A 19,109-nucleotide genomic window follows, 5' to 3' on the forward strand; every position below is an offset into this window, starting at 1 on the left:
TTACTAGAATTATCATTTTTGGGTTCTGGTTTTTATCAAAATCTCCCATATAAGAGAGAAATCTTGACTTGGAAGATTTAAAAGTCACCTGAAAAATATTAAGAGAGTTTTAGAAAAATGTTTGCTTCCTACCCAAAGGGAATTTCTCTTTCCTTCTTAAATTCTGAAAATTACACCTCTTCATAGCAATAAACTATTACATCCCGGATATGAACAAAAATCTCTTTAAACTTCTGGGAAGGAACTGAATTGTTAATAGAGGAAATAATTGTTCTTAATCTACTTTTTCATATGTTGATTGGCAGGATCAGTGTCAGTGATGACTCTTAGCAATTGGCAGAAAAGACACATTATTGCTCAGTTCCTATTTAACCATATCACCAAGTAAAGGTAGTATAAGAAAGTCGTGACCCGTCAAAACCGCGCCCGACTAAACCACGCCCGATTAAACCGCGTCGCTGACGTCATCAACAGGGCGACAACAGCCAGCACGGAGAAAGAAGGGTGCTTTAAATAGCGCTTTGAAAGCAAGCCGATTCAACTTAGGGTAAGGGTTAGGTTTAGGGTTAGGTTTAGGGTTAGGTTAAGGGTTAGGGTTAGGTTTAGGGTTAGGTTAAGGGTTAGGGTTAGGGTTAGGGTTAGGGTTAGGGTTAGGTTTAGAGTTAGGTTAAGGGTTAGGGTTAGGGTTAGGGTTAGGGTTAGGGTTAGGTTAAGGGTTAGGATTAGGTTTAGGGTTAGGTTAAGGGTTAGGTTTAGGTTTAGGTTTAGGGTTAGGTTAAGGGTTAGGTTTAGGTTTAGGGGTTAATTTTAGGTTTAGGGTTTACAGCGTGCTTCTGTCTCCGCGCTGTTGTTGCCCTGTTGATGATGTCAGCGACGTGGTTTAGTCGGGCGCGGTTTAGTTGAGCGTGGTTTTGTGGTGGAACCTAAGAAAGTTAATGTCAATAAACATTTAACTTGATCTCTTAATCACTCTAGATTTCTTAAGGCAATCATTGGACTTTTCGCACAAATACTATTGAAACAGCTCTATTTGTCTTACATTGCATATTATCTAAGCCTTACACAGAAATACACCAATCGTGTGCCCTTTCTATAATCCTGCCTTACCATGGAATTTGATGGAATTGTTGATGATTTCCAGTGAATCAAGTATAGCATTATATTCTCCCACCTTTACTTCCTTTTTGTCTGCAGAGAAACAAACAATTGGAAATATTTCTGTCAGTTCATATTTTATTCATTTCTAACAGCTATTATATTTCCCATTTTACCTCCCCTGTTATTGCTATGCTTACAGAAAAAGGTAGCATATGAAATGATTCAGAGAAGCTGGCTAAAACTTGGATTTTAGGAAACCGTATGCATCACACAGAACCACATTGTAGAGTCACTATAATAAAAATTACAGAGCTTAAGTTGTTCCCGAAATGTTCTAAAATTACTGTAACTATGAATGAATACATTTTGTAGGCTGTTATTTTTAGAGATATGGATTGGAGAACATCTGAAAAATAGAGAGTTCAAACGAATACTCGTATGTAATCACGCTAAGTCCAGAACTTCAAATAGCAGCTTTGAGAACCATTCCATTTCTCCAAATGAGGCATTCGAGCTAACTGAAAAATTGAAGGAAAAGACATCTAAAATGGCCAGGTAGTACAGGTACAAGAACAAAATGAACTTCTGGATTGCTGGTGTAAAGAACTGGTTAAAATACTGGATAATTAGGGATATTTTTGTTCTTAGGCAGTGGTTCCCAAACTTGGCAACTTTAAGACTTGTGAACTTCAACTCCCAGAATTCTCCAGCCAGAAGAGCTAGCTGGAGAATTCTGGGAGTTGAAGTCCACAAGTCTTAGCCAAGTTTGGGAACCACTGTTCTTAGGTATGGAAACTCACTGAGATACTTTAGGCAGTCATTCTCTCGATCCAACGATGAAATAATACTATATATACTACCTTGAGCTCTTGATTGAAACAAAAGGATCTAAATTAACAAATAAATAAAATAAAAATAAAAACTTGGATCTCTGTAGTGCTGTTAAGTTTTTTTCTGAATGTTTTTATTGGTTCTGGTATTTCAAGATTTGAGAATATTTCATCTCTTGGTGATGGACAGGATACAAAGTTTTGGAATTTCTTTAGTTATGTGATAACCAAAGAACGCGTGTGAATATCTAGTCTTTCACTGGACAACTATATCTCCAGGGATCTGTAAAACAGGTGTGGAAAATGCTTCAAACTGTTTTAACCTTATTGGAAGTGTTTTGACCTCAGAACAGCCCCATTTGGAGGTGAGAATACTCCTGGTGAGGATTGAACTGTATCAGAGCATTTCCATTGAGAGAGGAATACTTTGTTTTGACTTTACAATACTTTGAAATATTTTACAGACAACTACAGCTTCACAGGTTTTCACTGAATCCTAAAAAATATAATAAATTATTAGCTTCTATTAGGCTTTTTCAGGTTGGGATGTGCAAGCTACCTGGGGGGGGGGGATTTACAGTAATGGAAATATGAATGTTGTAAGAGTACTACTGAGGAATCCCAACAATAAAATATGCTGAAAAACAGCACCAAGAAAACAATGCAGAAATTCTCAAAACACCCTAACACTTCTCTATGGTCAACAGCATAATTACTGTGACCCTTAGAGCTAATTGCACAACAGTATAAAATCATCCTGATTATAGGCACTGTGGGAATGGCTGGAGCTAGCTTGCACTTCCTTACCAATTAATAAGTTTGAGAAGAAACTCCTTCCACAAGGATTATCCTTTACCCTTATCTAACAATGTTTTTTTTTTACTATTTTTTGTGTATTGCCAAGCTTTTAAAAAAGTTCCTTGAAGTTTACAATATAACCCTATAAAACAAATACAACAAATACACAGCATTAAAAAAAATCCATAAAACAATCAACCATCCCCATGTCAGCTAATCAGCAGCAATTTTTACTATTAAAATTAGAGATCAAATGCTCTATGAACAAGCTTTTCACCACCTTTATAATTTTCACCACCTTTATAATCACCATGGCAGAATATGCCAATCCGTTCTCTTGGGTCGGGTTATACCACAAAAATGGAGCTACTTGATCATACCAGATTTTATACACTGCTTCCTTTGTTGGACTCAAGCAAAGGAGATACATTAAATTTAAACATTAGCATACCGTAACAAAACAGACCCGTACACTTACTAATGGAGCCCTGATATCATTAGCCCCTGAACATAATAGTGTTAAGTGCTGAAGTTGGGACTGCGCCAACCATAACTTCAGGAAAGGGTATCACCAATGAGTATCAACTCTTTCTTGCAGGAGGAACTTGTGACCCACCCAGGTTCTCACAGCCCCCAGACATTGACTTAAGTCAGCATCCTTGGTCTGCTCTAGGATGGTGATATTCTACTAAGCATTACAAACATAGTGATTCCTCACTCCAAATTAAAAGATGATCTCTTCCAGTGGTTTCATATAGATGCCAAATAAGAAGGGGGAGAACAACCTTTAAATACCATATCTAAGGGCTTAACTACTCTTTTCCATAACTACTGACTTAATGTACAGCCCATTAGATAGAAACGGAAATACTAAGGAACAGTGTCTCCAAACCCCATCATTGCAGATAGTCCAGAAGGATCCAATTATTGAAGATAGCAAATTCCACCAAGATATAAAACAGAACAAGAAGACTCCATCTAATTCCAATAGTAATCTGTTGTGGCCCAGCAGGAGCCGTTGGAACTGCCACCAGACTCCGACAGCGAGGGGCCCTATGAGTCGGCTCTGGAGGATGTGGAGGACCCTGGACAGGGTTCCGACTCCGAGCAAGGTGCAGAGCGGCTGGTTGGCCACCAGGAGGTGCCTGAGCCTTGGAGCAGTGGGGAGGAGACAAGGGAGTGTGATCCTGACGTCATGCGTTAGAGCAGTGGGGAGGGGACAAGGGAGTTGGAACTCGATGCCCGGCAACGGAGGGCTAATAGGCGTAAAGAACAGTTACACAGTTACAGGAGATAATTGAACTCAGCTGGTGGTAATTAGGCTCCTCTCAAGACTATAAAAGGAATGACTTTCCACACGCTCATCGCAGGAATCAACGTATTCACTAGAGCTGGAGAAGCTATCGTGGCTAGCTTGGCAGGCTGGATTGCTGCCAAGGTCAGTCTGTGCTGGATTGCTGCCAAGGTCTGGTCTATGCTGGATTGCTGCCAAGGTCTGGTCTATGCTGGATTGCTGCCAAGGTCTAGTCTGTGTGTTAATAAATCCTTGAAGTATCTTTTTCTCGGCGTGCTTTGGTGTATGAAGAGGGGAGGGGTCAGAACAGTAATCTATCATAGTGACCTTTTTAAATTCATACCCAGGCTGGATATTGACAATATGCTGAAAATAACTAACTGAATGTCTTGAACCCAGACCATCCAAGTAACGTTGTCTACATTCTTGCCCAGTGTATAGCAGTTGTATGGCGTGGCACGACAAAACCGCGCTCGACTAAAGCGCGCCCGATTAAACCGCGTCGCTGACGTCATCAACAGGATGACAACAGCGAGCGCAGAGAAAGAAGGGCGCTTTAAATAGCGCTTTGAAAGCAAGCTGATTCAAGTTAAGGTAAGGGTTAGGTTTAGGGTTAGGTTAAGGATTAGGATTAGGTTTAGGGTTAGGTTAAGGGTTAGGTTAAGGTTTAGGTTTAGGGTTAGGTTTAGGATTAGGTTTGGGGGGGTTAGGTTTAGGTTTAGGGGTTAATTTTAGGTTTAGCATTTACAGTGTGCTTCTGTCTCCGCGCTGTTGTCGCCCTGTGATGACGTCAGCTACGCGGTTTCGTCGAGCGCCCTTTAGTCGAACGCGGTTTTGTGGTGGAACCGTTGTGTGGGACTTAGGTTCAAGATCATGTGGTTGGGGATTTGAGGGGTCCTTCTGTAATCTGGGAAGGGATAGTAATTTCCATTAGAGAGGAACAAGCAATCTGTGAGTCTTCTTGGACTCATAATTATGGCTTGAAAAACATGTGGCCAAGGTCTTTCCACAGATTCATCTAGTGTGTCAGTTGTATTCATTTCTGGATGGGAAGGCATTCCAAATGGCCACTCATGCCCTTGTTATCTCATGGGTGGACTTCCGTAATGTGTTATAAATGAGGCTGCCCCGGAAGATCATTAAGAAACCACACATAGTCCAGAATGTGATAGAATGGCAGATAGTTGTATACTTATGTGACACTACTGTTCTGTGAGCTGTACTTGTTACCAGTTGGGTTCTGGGTACAATTGAAAGTGCTAGTAAAGTGCTTATAAAGCCATTTGCTGCATAAGGCCTTATTATTTTAGGGATCATATTATCCGCCATAGTTTCTGCTTGTCCCATAATATCAAGCAAATATCTGGGTGTGCTCCAGTTCTTCTTCAACTAAATAATGTCTTACAGAACCTAAGAAGTGTGTCTTCCCAGCAACTTCTCAGAGATCCAGATGGTTCCTATCCTGAAGATGTTCCAAAAGTCATTGAAAAACCGATGATCTGTTAGGCCCTGGGGTAGGTAAGTCTCAGGGATGTAGTATTTTCTAATTTATTTTGTATCTGTTTTCTTTCAGTTGTATAAGATCATTGTTGTTGTTGTTTCTTGCTTTTAAAGTTAGATATTGACCATTGTCTTGAAGAGGCCTCTTTGAATGAATGAACAAACAAATAAAACAAGATTAAAATTAAGATTAAGATTTAGTTTATTTGTATGCCACCCTTCTCCGGGAGGGACTCAGGGTGGCGAACAACTCAAAGGGGAAAAAAAGGGAACATAAAACACAATACACGTGATTAAAATAAACAAGAATCATACAACCATACAAGTCGAGAGGGGAGGGGAACTCATCAACCCCAGGCCTGCCGGCACAGCCAGGTTTTGACGGCTTTCCGGAAGGCCTGGAGAGAGGTGAGTGTCCGAATCTCCACGGGGAGTTCGTTCCAAAGGGCCGGAGCTGCCACAGAGAAGGCCCTCCCCCAAGTAGTAGCCAGGTGGCATTGGCTGGTGGACGGAACCCAGAGGAGGCCGACCCTGTGTGATCTAATGGGTCTTTGGGAGGTAATTGGCAGCAGGCGGTCTCTCAAGTACCCAGGTCCAATACCATGAAGGGCTTTATAAGTTACGACTAGCACTTTGAAGCGTATCCGGAGACTGATCGGTAGCCAGTGCAGCTCGCGGAGGATAGGTGTAACAGGGTGTACCGAGGTGCACCCACAATCGCTCGTGTGGCTGCATTCTGGATGAGTTGGAGTCTCCGAATACTCTTCAAGGGCTGCATGTAATTCAGGATCCATGTAAAACAACTGCATGTAATTCAGGATCCATGTAATTCAGGATCTTACAAGATGCATTACATATAGGGTTCAGTTATATGAAGGAATGTTTTTCTTTTGTAGATGGTTGAAGTGAATTCATGGTGGTCTTAAAATGGCTAATACTATCTGAGCTATTCAATAGCAGTTTTTAGGAATGTTCACATGATTAGCACTCCCATTTTAATAGCATCTGAACAGATTCATTTCTTCTATATTATTGAACTAGAATTATTTTCCAGCAATAAAATGATTTATTTATTTATTTATTAGACTTATATACCGCTTCATAGGGCTTTCAGCCCTCTCTAAGCGGTTTACATTTTTTTTTTTTTTAGCAAATTGAGTCAGCAACTTGCCCCCACAGTCCGGGTCCTCATTTCACCCACCTCAGAAGGATGGAAGGCTGAGTCGACCTTGAGCCGGTGAGATTTGAACCGCTGAACTGCAGATCACAGTCACCCTAAAGTGGCCTGCAGTACTGCACCCTAACTACTGCGCCACCTCGGCTCTATAAATTTTTCTTCTAAATTTTTAAAATTTTTCTAAATGTAAATCTAAATTTTTCTTCTCTATCTCTATAAACATTTTACAGGTTTTGAAAGTTCTAAAGGTTGTTTTATGGGTAAGAGTATGCTTTTTAATTTTATTTTTTAATTTACTGTAAATTATGTCCCCAAATATGCTGAAATCACTATATTATTTGGGGTGGTGGTGGTATAACTTCATTTCAAAATTGCTGATATTTAACCATGATAGGTCCTTTTTAATAATACAGGGCATATTTGCTTTAGTGGAATTCTTTTGTAATCAGAAATAGATACTATGATTATGGAGAAAAAGGAAACTAAAGGGCATAAAATATTCAAGATATTTGCAGACTTTAGAGTCTTATTTCAGGAAAATGAAACTGATTAAAAGAAGTTATTAGTATCTTCAATCATTCTGTCTAAGAGAAACAAATTAAAAAGAGAGAAAAAAATATGCATGATTAAAATGACTAAGATTACACTTCCTATCTGCCAGACAATTGATAAGAATAATTAAAGGTATCACTGACATATCAAGAATGAAGAATGAAAAGAAAATTTGAAGCACATTACACCTAACTACTCTTTTCAGTTGGCGTAGTGACTAGATAAAGCTAATAAAAGTGTCAATCATGAAAACAAAGTGTGAAAAGCAGGAATTCTTTCCAACGCCTTATTAATAATTATGCTTTGAATCACATGATCCAGAAGGATGGAATCTTAGAATGGAGTTGTCAGCAATATTCCATGCTGCTGCCTAATAGTATTTTTCCTTGTCAATTCATTTTGTGATGTCCTGACAAATTACACATGTTCTTGTATTGCTAAATTGGTGGGTTAATATTTTGAAAAACCTCCCCAAGAAATTAGATAGCTGATTGGATAGATAGGTAGGTAGGTAGGTAGGTAGGTAGGTAGATAGATGATAGATAGATAGATAGATAGATGATACTAAACGTAGATATTTAATTATGATCAGTAACCAGTTATATGCCGTGGCACGACAAAAGCGCGAACGTCAAAAGCGCGCCAACAAAAGCGCGGCGCTAAAACCGCGTTGTCAAAAGCGCGCCGACAACAGCACACCAACAACAGCGCGCCAACAGAAGCGCGATTTAAGTTAAGGTAAGGTTTAGGGTTAGGTTTAGGGTTAGGTTTAGGGTTAGGTTTAGGGTTAGGTTTAGGGTTAGGTTTAGGGTTATTTTTAGGGTTATGTTACAGTGCGCTTCTGTCGGCGCGCTGTTGTCGGTGTGCTTCAGCGCTCATTCGTCGGTGCGGTTTTGTCGGCGCGGTTTTGTCACCACGGTTTAGTCAGACGTGCTTTTGTCGTTCGCGCATTTGTGGTGGAACCGTTATATGCAACTTAAACATTTCAGAAAAAAATAGGTAGTAGAAATAAGATAAAAATAAAGTAGAAATGGAATAAATAAAATAAAAAATGCCGTTATGTCACAACTCTAAGAGTAGGATATTTTATATCTTCTTATGGAAACAAGCACAACTAAAAATAACTTTATTGAGAGATAGTATGAATCCCGTCTAAAACTAAGAAATACGTTGCTTTCCCCCAGATTTTGGTTCTTATTAGGAGATGGTAAAGGTATGCCTGCATGTAAATGATCAAAGAACGGGCAATGAAAAATACATCAATTAGAGTCTTAAATTCATTCTAACAAAAAAAAAACAACACTATAGCATCTTTCAGTAAATGGAATGGTACTGTACCTCTCTTTTAATACTGTTGAGGGGTAAATTTTTGAAATAAGCCAAATAAGTTTCTACAGCTTGCTGATTAAAACAAGATTGAATGAATAGTTTGTAAGTAGAAAGGGTTTCCAGACTGAACTCATACATCTTTGATTATAACACCCCTGTGTAATATTAAAGAAATTTGACAGATTTTGCCTTTAACTTTCTCTAAGCCTGTGGGTAATAGAAAGTAGAAAGCTGCTACAGCATAGAATTGGCTAGGATTTTATTTTCCACATTGCTGAAAAGTCACGAAGAAGAATTAATAGGGGCAGTAAATCATTAAAAAACAGGAGTTCAAACTAAGAAGAGAATCAGCATTTGATTCAATGGTATCAAGGCTATTTCCATATGGTTTAAAGCCAGAAATGCAGCATAGACCCTGGAACAGTGCTCATAAAAATCTATATTAAGGGCTCTGAATGATTATAAGGGATACAGTGCACCATACAACATTGGGATATAATTTCAGCTTTCAAAACCTAAGTATATATCTATCCCCCTTTAGAACAATGAAGTGCGGTGAGGTTTATGGCTGGTGAGGCAGCAATTTTTTTAGACTTGTGGACTTCAACTCTCAGAATTCCACAGCCAGGCATGCTCAGTTCTGATTTAAAGTGACAGCATTTGTTTTTCTCCTTTGCTAAATAAGTTTCTTTCTTTCTTTTTCTTCTCCCTTCCCCTCCTTCCTCCCTCTCTCAAACACACACACACACACACACACACACACACACACACACACACACACACAAAGTTGCACCAGTAGGTGAGGCACATCGTTCTCCTGCCTTCTCCTGTAGAGGCTTTTTTAAACAGTTAAGCACTAAGCAGAGTCATCCACTGTGACTCTGGCAGCAACTATCTCAGCCTGATCTCAGCTCTCGCCTTTTTCCTTTTACATTTTTTTATTTTCATGATGACAGTGGTGAGGCTCTGCCTCCCCTGCCTCCCCTGACCACACGTCCCTGCTTTAGAATGGAAAAAAAAATCCAAGTCTTCCTTGGCACTAAGGTGAGTTTGTAATCCCACCATACATAGGTCATTAAGGTTGGAATGAAAAAGTAGAAAATCCAGGTAAAAAGTGCAGGGGTGCCACGGGAGAGGGGAGGGAGGATAGAGAGTCAGTAGAATCCCCAGGAAAGCCAGTGCAGGCTGCATACAAGATGGGGTTAGGGTTGGAAGTTGGCAGGGAGGGTTGCAAGTAGAAATCATGTGACTTTAGTTCCCTGTGATGTGGAGTTGGGCGCCCCATGATTGTGAGGGTGCTGCAGTAGTCATAACTTCAAGGACTGGTCATACAGCACTTTTACAGTGCTGCCATAACTGTTCTGTCCCCCCTTCTCCGCTTGTTAACAGACGGCAGGCAGACAAACTTAAAAGGAACTCTCTTTATCAGTTCTCAGCTCAAACTGGCTGCGAGCCCAAAAATAACATAAATACAGTCTCTAACGAGATAATAGAATACTAAATAAAAACTCTTACAACGCAATGCACTTCTCCAAGTGTATCCTTGAATCAAGGTTATAGAAAACCAAGCACTTTTCCAAGTGCATCTTACATAAACCACGACTGCTGATTAATCAATGTGGAAGGAACCAAGGAACGTTGACTCCTGCAACTAGGGCGTGGCACCATCCGTCCTTTTATCCCCCAAACCCCACTAATGAGCCCCAGCTGCATCGTTAATCTTGCATTCCGAAAAGACTCACAGAAGACTGCTGCTGAGTCACAACACATAACTATGGACAGTCACTGAATGAATAGATGTAAAGTGAAATAAGCTTATTGATACATCTATAACTGTTGTGGCTCGGCAGGAGCCTTTGGAGCTGCTATCAGCCTCTGACAGCGAGGGGCCCTATGAGTCAGGCCTGGAGGAGGCGGAGGGCCCTGGACAGGGTTCTGACTCCGAGCAGGGCTCAGAGAGACTAGTTGGTCCCCAGGTAATGACTGAGCCTTGGATCAGTGAGAGAGGCTGACACAGAAACCTCCTGTGATTTGTTTCGGGATGCGCGCAGGAGAAGGGCTGACCGACGTAAGGAACAATTGAGGAATCACAGGAGATGATAACGAGCAGCTGTTGCTCGTTAGGATCTCCTCCTGCGGATAAAAGACTGATGGTGCCATTCCCTGGTTGCAGAAGTCAACGTTCCGTTCCGTTTCTGTTTTAGTCAAGCTCTCCATTTGTGTGCAACCATCGAGAAAAAGCACTTGGATAAGTGACTTGATTTATATAACCCTGTTTTGTAGTAGTTCATGAGTGAGGAGTTTTGCCAGAGCATTTATCTGTGTTTATTTTGGGCTCGCAGCCAGCAAGAGCCGCGACTGATAAAAACATTCCTTTGAACGTTCTGTTTGGCTTTCGTTTCTGGGGTGGGGGTCAGAACATATAACTATAGCAACTATAGCAACATTAAATGTTTATCACTACATTTAAACAAATTAAACATTTAAAATACAACTTTCATTATAATGGGGAAGTATGTTACAGATTTAATGCTATTTGTTCATACTTCCATAGTGTGATTTTAATAAATGTACACCAACTCTTTTCAACTATAATTAAATAAAGGTTCTTCCTATTACCTCCAGCATTAGTTTGACACTCTTGATTTCCTAGCATCATCAAATATTAATTGTAAATGACAGATTCAAAACAGAAGATTCTTATGATCAAAAGGTTTAATTATGGAAGGCTGTTTGATGATTGTCCAAGAGCTGGCAGAAACTTTCAACCGGAACATTATTTCTAATTTTAGCGCACAGCATGATGGAATTTATAGCATGTTATATTTTGGGGAAAGTAACTGTTTCTCTTCAATAAGAATTACATGTGATATTTTCCCTACAAAATGGGAAGTTCTCTCTCCTAAAGTTATCCACTCAGATATAGAGAGTATTGTCATAATTTCAAGAATCCCTAGGTAGCATTTGAAATTTTACACATTTTATTTGCTACGAGTGGATTTTTTTAAAAAAAAAATGATTCAAGCTTAGAAATATAATTCCCATCATTTAATTTTAAAGGTTGTCCTGCTAAGGAATACAGACAATAATGAGGTTATTCCTGTATACATACAATACAGGCAAATTATAGCAAATGAATACAATGAATTATATTTCATTTTACACAACTGCCTCTATCCTAATGAAATGTCTCATAAGTGAGAAGGTTGTCTCTTGTCTAAAGTGGACAGCACTGGATGCATCTTCAATATTGGACGTGAGTAGCTAGTTTGCAGCTCCCCTGCACTCAGGCTGTTGATCATAAATGCGAGATCTGCTCGAAATAAACTGGCATCTAGCCATTACATGGTGATGAGGAAGCAGACTTGGTATATACTGCTTGAGAATTAAGCACTAAGGACTCCGTGTGAAGGATCCAATAAAATGGTCTGGCACCGTGTCTTTATGTTATGGACTTTGGAGAAAATGTTATTCAAGGAGTTAAACCGATTTACACATCACAGCAAGCAAATATTATCGTTAATGTATATTTTACCAAGCCATGAGAAATCCAAAAGGGCATTCAACAAGGATGTCCTTCATCTCCACTGTTGTTTATTTTAGTCCTGGAATAGATATATTAGACAGGATGAAAAAATAATGGGTATAAAAATTAAAAATGAAACCTTTCAATGGAGAGCCTATGCTGAGGATTTATAATATTTTTATAAAATGCAAAATGTGGAATGGAATACCTAGCAATAGCAATAGCAATAGCAGACAGACTTATATACCGCTTCATAGGGCTTTCAGCCCTCTCTAAGCGGTTTACAGAGTCAGCATATCGCCCCCAACAACAATCCGGGTCCTCATTTTACCCACCTCGGAAGGATGGAAGGCTGAGTCAACCTTGAGCCGGTGAGATTTGAACCGCTGAACTGCAGATAACAGTCAGCTGAAGTGGCCTGCAGCATACTTAATGAAGAAGCTAAATACTGTGAGCCGCCCTGAGTCCCCCCAGGGAAAAGGGCGGCATACAAATAAAGTGAACTGAACTGAACTGAACTACTTTTGGGTTTAGCTTTGGTTTCAAAATAAATAAATAGAAAACAAAAATACTGGTTAAGAATATGACTACTCAAGATTATGAAACTTTGACAAAGAAGCCAGGTTTTAAGATGAAAAAAACAATAGCAATAGCAATAGCAGTTAGACTTATATACTGCTTCATAGGGCTTTCAGCCCTCTCTAAGTGGTTTACAGAGTCAGCATATCGCCCCCAACAACAATCCTGGGTCCTCATTTCACCCACCTCGGAAGGATGGAAGGCTGAGTCAACCCTGAGCCGGTGAGATTAGAACCACTGAACTGCAGATAACAGTCAGCTGAAGTGGCCTGCAGTACTGCACCCTAACCACTGCGCCACCTCGGCTCATAAATAAAAAAATACCTTGGGGTGACATTGACAAATATAAACTCTAAGTTGTTTCAAAATAATTTTGTGCTGTTTGGAACGATATAAAAAAAGACACTATGATAAAATTGCAATTATCCTTACTCGGTATAATTTCTGTAATTAAGATGAATGTTGTGCCAAAGATGTTGATGACTGGTGCTTTATTTAAACAATGGCAAAAGGATATTTCTAAGCTTAAATGTCAAGGAAAAAAACACTGAAAATTAAATATAAATTGTTGCAAGATGCTGAAGAAAAATAATAAGTTACCTGACCAGCCATGAATTAAGATTTGCATGGCATGCAAGACAAGGTTAAAATAAATGCTGACTTTAAGTATCATTTTGTTAGGCATAACATCCTAAGAGTTTGGAAAAAATGTAAAATAAAGTTCTCACCTAAGGTAATTTTTTTGGGTGTCACTTCAGAAAAGAAATGAGGGTGAGAACAAGCTGGTGGACTTATGGTGAAATAATATCCTTTAAACAAAGGATAGAGCCGAGGTGGCGCAGTGGTTAGGGTGCAGTACTGCAGGCCACTTCAGCTGACTGTGATCTGCAGTTCAGGGGTTCAAATCTCACCGGCTCAAGGTCGACTCAGCCTTCCATCCTTCCGAGGTGGGTGAAATGAGGACCCAGACTGAGGGGGCAAGTTGCTGACTCAATTTGCTAAAAAAAATATCTGTAAACCACTTAGAGAGGGCTGAAAGCCCTATGAAGCGGTATGTAAGTCTAATTAATAAATTAATAAATAAATAGATATAAAACCAAACCTCAAGTGAAACTAACCTCAAGTGAATAGGAGAATTGGAATCAAAAGGACATATTTACAAACATACAACTGAAGGAAAGATTTAATCTAGACCAAAAGGTTGTGGGTCTGAAACTGTAAAAATGAATTTGAAATTATATTTTGTACTGATGACGAACATGTTATTACCAAGTTGCTGCTGAAACTAAAATCTTAATTAAAAAACTATCACAAGCAACTGGGAGATCTAGCGGGTTTTTAGGGGATAATAGAGGTTTTCCCAGATAATCTGATAGGACTGGGATAGCGAACCTATGGCACGCTTGCCACAGGTGGCACGCAGAGCCATTTGTTATGGCACATGATGCATTACCCTGTCAGCTGGCCAGCGCACATGTGCGCGCTGGCCAGCTGAGTTCAGCCTTTTTAAAAGCTATTTTTCACCCTCCCCAGGCTCCCGAGGACAAAAAGAGCCTTCCCCCCGGAGGCCCTCCGGAGGCTTCAGGAGCTTCCCTGAAGCCTCCGGAGTGCAAAAAACCTGCCCTATGGGCAAACCGGAAGTTTGGGAACAGACTTCCGGTTTGCTCGTAGGGTCGGTTTAAGCCCTCCGGAGGCTTCAGGGACCTTCAGGAGGCTTAAACGGCCCTACAAGAAAACCAGAAGTCACTTCCTGTTTGCTCGTAGGGTTGTTTTTAGTCCTCCGGTGGCTTCAGGGAAGCCTCCAGAAGGTCCCTGAAGCCTCTGGAGGGCTTAAACTGACCCTATGAGCAAACTGGAAGTGACTTCTGGTTTTCTTGTAGGGCCATTTTTAGTCCTCCGGAGGCTTCAGGGAAGCCTCTTGAAGGTCCCTGAAGCCTCCAGAGGGCTTCTGGGGGGGCAGGAGAGGCTGTTTTCCCCCTACCCAGGCTCTGATAAAGCTTCTGGAGCCTGAGGAGGGCAAAAAAAGCATGGAAAAAATGGGGGGGAGTGCCGCTCATGCGTGCATGCGCAATGGGGAGGTTGCACGTTGCACTATGGATGCGGCACGCCCACGCACAGCCCCCCCTGCACTCCCGCATGGCACATGAGCCAAAAAGGTTTTGCCATCACTGTGATAGGATGTCAAACGAGACTGTTCCTTTAAATTTTTCCCAATTATAGATCTTGTGTAGTTCCCTATGAATAACATTCCATCAGTCTTTGATTGCTTATGGCTCTGTGGAGATTAAGGACCAACTGGATCATCCTGTGATCTCTTGCACTCGCACTTAGACTTATATGCCACTTCACAGTGCCTCTCTAAGTGGTTTACAGAGTCGACATATTGCCCACCAACAATCTGGGTTCTCATTTTACCCACCTCAGAAAGATGGAAGGTTGAGTCAACCTTGAGCCTGGTGAGATTCGATCTGCCAAACTTCTGGCATCCAGTGATCATGCACTGGCTTCACCCATGCCCTATTTAGGGAGGGGGGGAAATCGTGATACATCACATGATGCCACTGTGACACTCCCACTTTATCCATATACTATCTAAATTTATAAATACCCTAAAATTATAAAGGTATAATTTTGAGCATCATCCTGTTAGAAAATGCCAGGATACTTTCTGTATAATATAAGAGCCGAGGTGGCGCAGTGGTTAAATGCAGCACTGCAGGCTACTTCAGCTGACTGCAGTTCTGCAGTTCGGCTGTTCAAATCTCACCGGCTCAAGGTCGACTCAGCCTTCCATCCTTCCGAAGTGGGTAAAATGAGGATCCGGATTGTTGTTGGAGGCAATATGCTGACTCTGTAAACCGCTTAGAGAGGGCTGAAAGCCCTATGAAGCGGTATATAAGTCTAACTGCTATTGCTATTGCTATAAAGAAAGGATGACTTCCAGGATGATTAAAACTTGAGAAACAAAGAAAAAGAACTCTTTTTAACGGGTGAATATTTCAAGGATTGAGCAAAATGCCATCTGTTATGTTCCACAAAAGATTTATTTATTTGTTAAAACTATTTATATTCCATGTTCAAGTTAATACAAAATGGTTTACAAGCAATATAAACAACTGTAAACAAAAATATAGTAAAAGCTATTTTAAAAAAAATATTCTAGGATTCTTACCGGAAGGCAGTTAATGACAGTGGCTTCGGTGGTGGGTGGGAGGGAAGAGTGAGCAGATTTTTGAGATGGCCTTATATAGTCCTGTTCATTTATTTTATTTATGTAACAACGTTTTCTTCATAGTGGGATGATAGATTTCCCTAATATAATCCTTACACTGATCTGGGAGGAAAGTCTGAGAGAAAAAGCTCATAACTAAGTGTGAAATTAAGGTTCACCTCAACTCTAGTATTTAATCTACACCAGTAATTCCCAACCTTTTTCTGGCCATGTTCCACCTAAACATCTCTAAAATCCCGACCCCCCCCCCTTGTGACATATAATTCTTACTTTACTCAAAAAGTAAACTCTACTCACACGGAGGAAGACTAAAAGGCCATTAACTTGGTTTAAACAAGGTTCAAATTGCCCCCATTAAAAATCAAATTTCCCGCCTGTGGGACATGGCCCGCACGTTGGGAACCACTGATTTATACAATATCAACCTATATTATATTACATAATCCAGCCTGCCAAGTTAGTTACGTTCTCTTTAGTCAATTAGTCAATTGACTTCTGCAAGAGAGCCATGTGCACAAGCAGTCTTTTTTATAGTCTGGAGCAGAGCCTAATGACCACCAACTGAGTTCAATCACCTCCTGTAATTGCGTAATTGTTCCTGACGCCTAGTAGCTCTTTGATGGCGTGCATCCAGCAACAACTCACTGCTGGCTTCTGGATCACTCTCCCTTGTCTCCTCCCCACTGGTCCAAGGCTCAGGCACCATCTGGTGGCCAACCAGTCTCTCTGCGCCCTGCTCAGAGTCGGAACCCTGTCCAGTGTCCTCCACGTCCTCCAGAGGCGACTCATAGGGCCCCTCGCTGTCGGAGTCTGGTGGCAGCTCCAACGGCTCCTGCTGGGCCACAACAGACAACCCCTCCCCAATTACATCAGCCTGCCACATTGGATCTAGCAGACTATATATATATTTCTCTCTCTCTCTCTCTCTCTCTCACACACACACACACACACACACACACATCTGACCAAAAGTCAGGTGCTTAGCAACTGGTCCATATTTATGACCTTTACTGGGTCATGTGATCCCCTTCTGACAAAGTCAATGGGGGAGTCAAATTCTCTTAACAACCAGTTACTAACTTATCAATTTCAATGGTTCAATTAACAACTCTGACAAGAAAAGTCATAAAATGAAACAAAACTCACTTTAAAATATCTCACTTAACAACCTTTACACTTGACTTTCAAGTCAGTTTTAACTCCAGGTTTCTAAAGGGACAGGTATGTGCAGTTTTCTTGGTAAAGTCTTCATAAGTGATTTGTCATTGCCTACCTCTTACAACTGAGAGTGACTAGCCCGTCATAATTTGGGTTCCTTGCATAAGGCAGTATTAAAACTCAGGTTTCCCTGCTTCTAATTAGCACCTTAATCATTAGATTACTGTTTCTCAAATTTGGCAGGTTTAAGATGTATAGATTTTAACTCCCACTATTCGCTAGCCAGCATCTCCTTCGCTATTATTTTTGAAGAAAAGCTCATATATTTATCAATCAGAAATCTGGACACATCTGCAAAACAATATCTAATGAAATAAAAACAATATTATGCTATGTTTTTATGAGTACATTAATCAATCTTTAGAATTTATAATGAGAACTCAAACCAATCTTTAGAACTTGAATGAGAACCTAGATGGAATTTCAGACTGTGATCAACATTTTGATTGAGGACTTATTTCTGAGTAAAATAGGAATAGGATTGTATAATTAGACACTAGGGTTAGACTACAGTTCATGCATGTTTTGCTAAAAGAAATGTGTCAGTTTTGAATGAAATAAATTTCAATAATTAAATTTGAAATGGTTTTTATTCCTTTACTTTCCTTACAGAAATAAGTTTTCATTAGCCCTTTTGCAAATTTTCCTCCCTATTGTCTTAAAGCCCAACATTTAGCAATAACAATAGCAATAGCAGTTAGACTTATATACTGCTTCATAGGGCTTTCAGCCCTCTCTAAGCAGTTTACAGAGTCAGCATATCGCCCCCACAATCTGGGTCCTCATTTTACCCACCTCGGAAGGATGGAAGGATGAATCAACCCTGAGCCGGTGAGATTTGAACCGCGGAACTGCAGCTAACAGTCAGCGGAAGTGGCTGCAGTACTACACTCTAACCACTGCGCCACCTCAGCTCTATGGTATCATGGTATCATACTCTGTCTATGCATTTATCTACCTGTAACTTCAACTAAACACATAGCAGTAGCTATGTACTGTTCTTAGAACATACTAAATCAAACTTCAGACACAACAGTACCAATTAATGAAAAAATATTAGTTCACATTCTCCTTGTAAGAGTGTTTCTAAGAGTGCCATCTGTTTTCTTAATGTTAGATCAAATTAAACTCACCGCACACAGGATGGTATTTTTATTTTTAACTTTCAACAGATGATGCTGACGTTGCAAGTTCCATATACTGCCAAATAGGTGGATATGGTCTACTGTAAAATGTTTTTAACTAATGATAAGTATTAATGTAAAAAATTTATCCCAGAAGCATAGGAATAGCCATGTTAACAAAAAATGACCTTTCTTAAAACTTGTTTTGTTCTGAATGAATCAGTGGTGGGTTGCAGGCGGTATGCCACGATACAGGTGTACCGGAGCCAACCCGGAGCACCAGATACCGTTCTGGTATGGTGCTCCGGAGGGCCCACCTGCCTGCCCTCGCTTCTTACCATCCTTTTACGTCTTCAGCACGTCCGGGCATGCACACAGCGTGTACAGCGCCTATGTGATGCTCCGCTGAGCAGCTGCAGCATTGAGGAGGCTCACAGAAGCACCAAGACGCATGTGCGTGCTGCGTGAATCCACATGGATGCCGGCAAGCCCGTTCCAACTGGTACGGTTGGAACGGAATCCGCAACCCACCACTGGAATGAATGCATCATACAGTATGTTCCAAGACTTGAACATGGAAAAAAATCTGATACTTATAAAATAAAAGTCTAATTTTAGATTCTGACAATTAGAATGGTTTTGTTGTTACAGCATTGACTTGAAACATTTAAGTATGTTAGGCAAAAGGTGGGGCTACAAATGCTTTTGTATTCTACTACGCTGAAAAAAGTTGGATGTCACTTCTTTATTTTCTTTCTTTTTAGTTCTCTCTTTAACATTATAGTGTTTTGTTTATGTTTGTATTTTACCTTATTATAAAGTTTAATAAAAGTTTCTTTTTAAAAGGTTATT

At 40.3% G+C, this 19,109-nt stretch overlaps 1 protein-coding gene across 1 annotated transcript in view; it reads right to left on the reverse strand.

The window, feature by feature from the left end:
- Positions 1–19,109, reverse strand: part of GABBR2 (gamma-aminobutyric acid type B receptor subunit 2) — a 426,007-nt gene that overhangs the window by 158,786 nt on the left and 248,112 nt on the right. Inside the window, 1 exon segment of the mRNA XM_032220456.1 lies at positions 1,108–1,188. Within this exon segment, the coding sequence (XP_032076347.1) occupies positions 1,108–1,188 (81 nt within the window).

The sequence above is a fragment of the Thamnophis elegans genome, chromosome 6 (genome assembly GCF_009769535.1).
Source record: "Thamnophis elegans isolate rThaEle1 chromosome 6, rThaEle1.pri, whole genome shotgun sequence".
Taxonomy (NCBI): domain Eukaryota; kingdom Metazoa; phylum Chordata; class Lepidosauria; order Squamata; family Colubridae; genus Thamnophis; species Thamnophis elegans.